Here is a 1,587-nt window from a genome sequence, read left to right on the forward strand (position 1 = left end):
TATCTGATTAGAAAGACGAGGCTAATCCAATAATGCACTGATGCACTACTCCGTTTTAACTTTTAACAGTTGAAGGACTCGCAGTTGACCTGACAGCGCCCTCGCGTGCTTGCCTTGCGTGACCTTGGCGGTGCCAAACTCGAAAAGAATGCCAGAGGAGGAGCCAAATAAGTGCCAGTGGCTAGAAAGGAGACTCATGGCCAGCTGCTGATATAACCCTCTCGAATCACAACCGCTGGAGATGTTTATGAACACATGCCTGGAAGAACATTTATACATATTGCTTAACTACCAGATGTATACGAGCTAGCTAAAGAAAACAGAAAATAAATAGTATTTTCTAATTTTTCCCCCATTCATCCCATAGACTGCAGCTAGGTCCCGGTGAGGGCAGCCGCAACGCTACTCTCGAGAGGACGCCACACGAGACGCGAATAGTCACCCGAGATATGTGGATATCGTGTTGCCAAGATATCGAAAGGAAGAAATAAATGTCCAGCTTGTCTTACAATAGAAACGGAGATCAGGTGTCAAAGGCTAAGTCGTGGTTAACACAAAGTATAATAAATAGACAAATCAATGCATTAAGAAAAAAAAAAAAAAAAAAAAGAGGAAAAGCCTATTATAATATATATCTTACAAAATTTACATAATCAAAACTAAATTTATTACAAACAATATCCTCTAGCTGCCGTTGCTATAAGAAGCTACAAGAAGTCATACCAGCGTATGATTCATAAAATGTAACGGGTACATTTCACTCCAGACCACGCACATATGTCTCGAGCTTAAACATTATACAGTCATTAACTTGCGTAAGAGAGGAGGTATGAGGTGTTCATTAAATTACGAGCCCACTAAATCATGAAGAAGAAACTCGTTTTATAATAATGGGTAAGAAATCGATGGCATAATAAGGGTTTTGCCGCCAGCAAATAACAACTAAACTTCTTTAAGTTCGAGTTACAGGGAGGACTGAAGACCGCAGTGACATAATAATCACACTGCATACTTACCCCTACAGAAGAGACCCTTTATGAATCCGAACTCGACCTTACTGTGCTTTTACATCCTACACACTCGAACACTGTAAGAAACACTGCACAAAACACTTACACCAATACACTGCCACGTAATCACTTTCAGCTAACAGGTTTTCGAGTTGTTTAGCGTTTATTTCCTCGATAACGTCTGCTTTGGTAGTTAGGGCTTGCGTCTTTCCTCCAAGAAGCTGCAGGAGGATGACCACAGCCAACAGGGCTCCCGTCAGTAGTCGCATTTTGGATGGATTTGGTTCCTTTTGTCGAGAGAAAAAGAGGGAAATAGTCGACGTCCTTCAGTCCTCCGCTCTGCAACGCCAGAGGACTTCGGGACTTTTTGGGTAGAGTGTCGTCGAAGAGGGTTCCTTCACTCTCCTGGCTTTGCCCCGGAGGAAGGGCGAGCGTCAGCGAGAATGAACACCAGAGGCCCTGACCGTGGGTGGGTGTTGGGGGTCCGGCCGGCACCGTGCACCTCTAGGGTCTAAAATAACCGGTGTGGAGCAGTGCCCGTCAGGTGCCCCGCCCTGCCCTGTCCCGCCCCGCCCCT

General features: G+C 45.0%; 1 protein-coding gene across 1 annotated transcript in view; it reads right to left on the reverse strand.

The window, feature by feature from the left end:
• The window catches only part of LOC119581125, an 80,828-nt gene extending 79,241 nt beyond the window's left edge, over window positions 1-1,587 (reverse strand). The window contains exon 1 of the mRNA XM_037929469.1: window positions 1,117-1,587. Within this exon, the coding sequence (XP_037785397.1) occupies window positions 1,117-1,279 (163 nt within the window). The 5' untranslated portion in view covers window positions 1,280-1,587. The remainder of the gene's footprint in view (window positions 1-1,116) is intronic.

The sequence above is a fragment of the Penaeus monodon genome, chromosome 14 (assembly GCF_015228065.2).
Source record: "Penaeus monodon isolate SGIC_2016 chromosome 14, NSTDA_Pmon_1, whole genome shotgun sequence".
Classification (NCBI taxonomy): Eukaryota; Metazoa; Arthropoda; class Malacostraca; order Decapoda; family Penaeidae; genus Penaeus; species Penaeus monodon.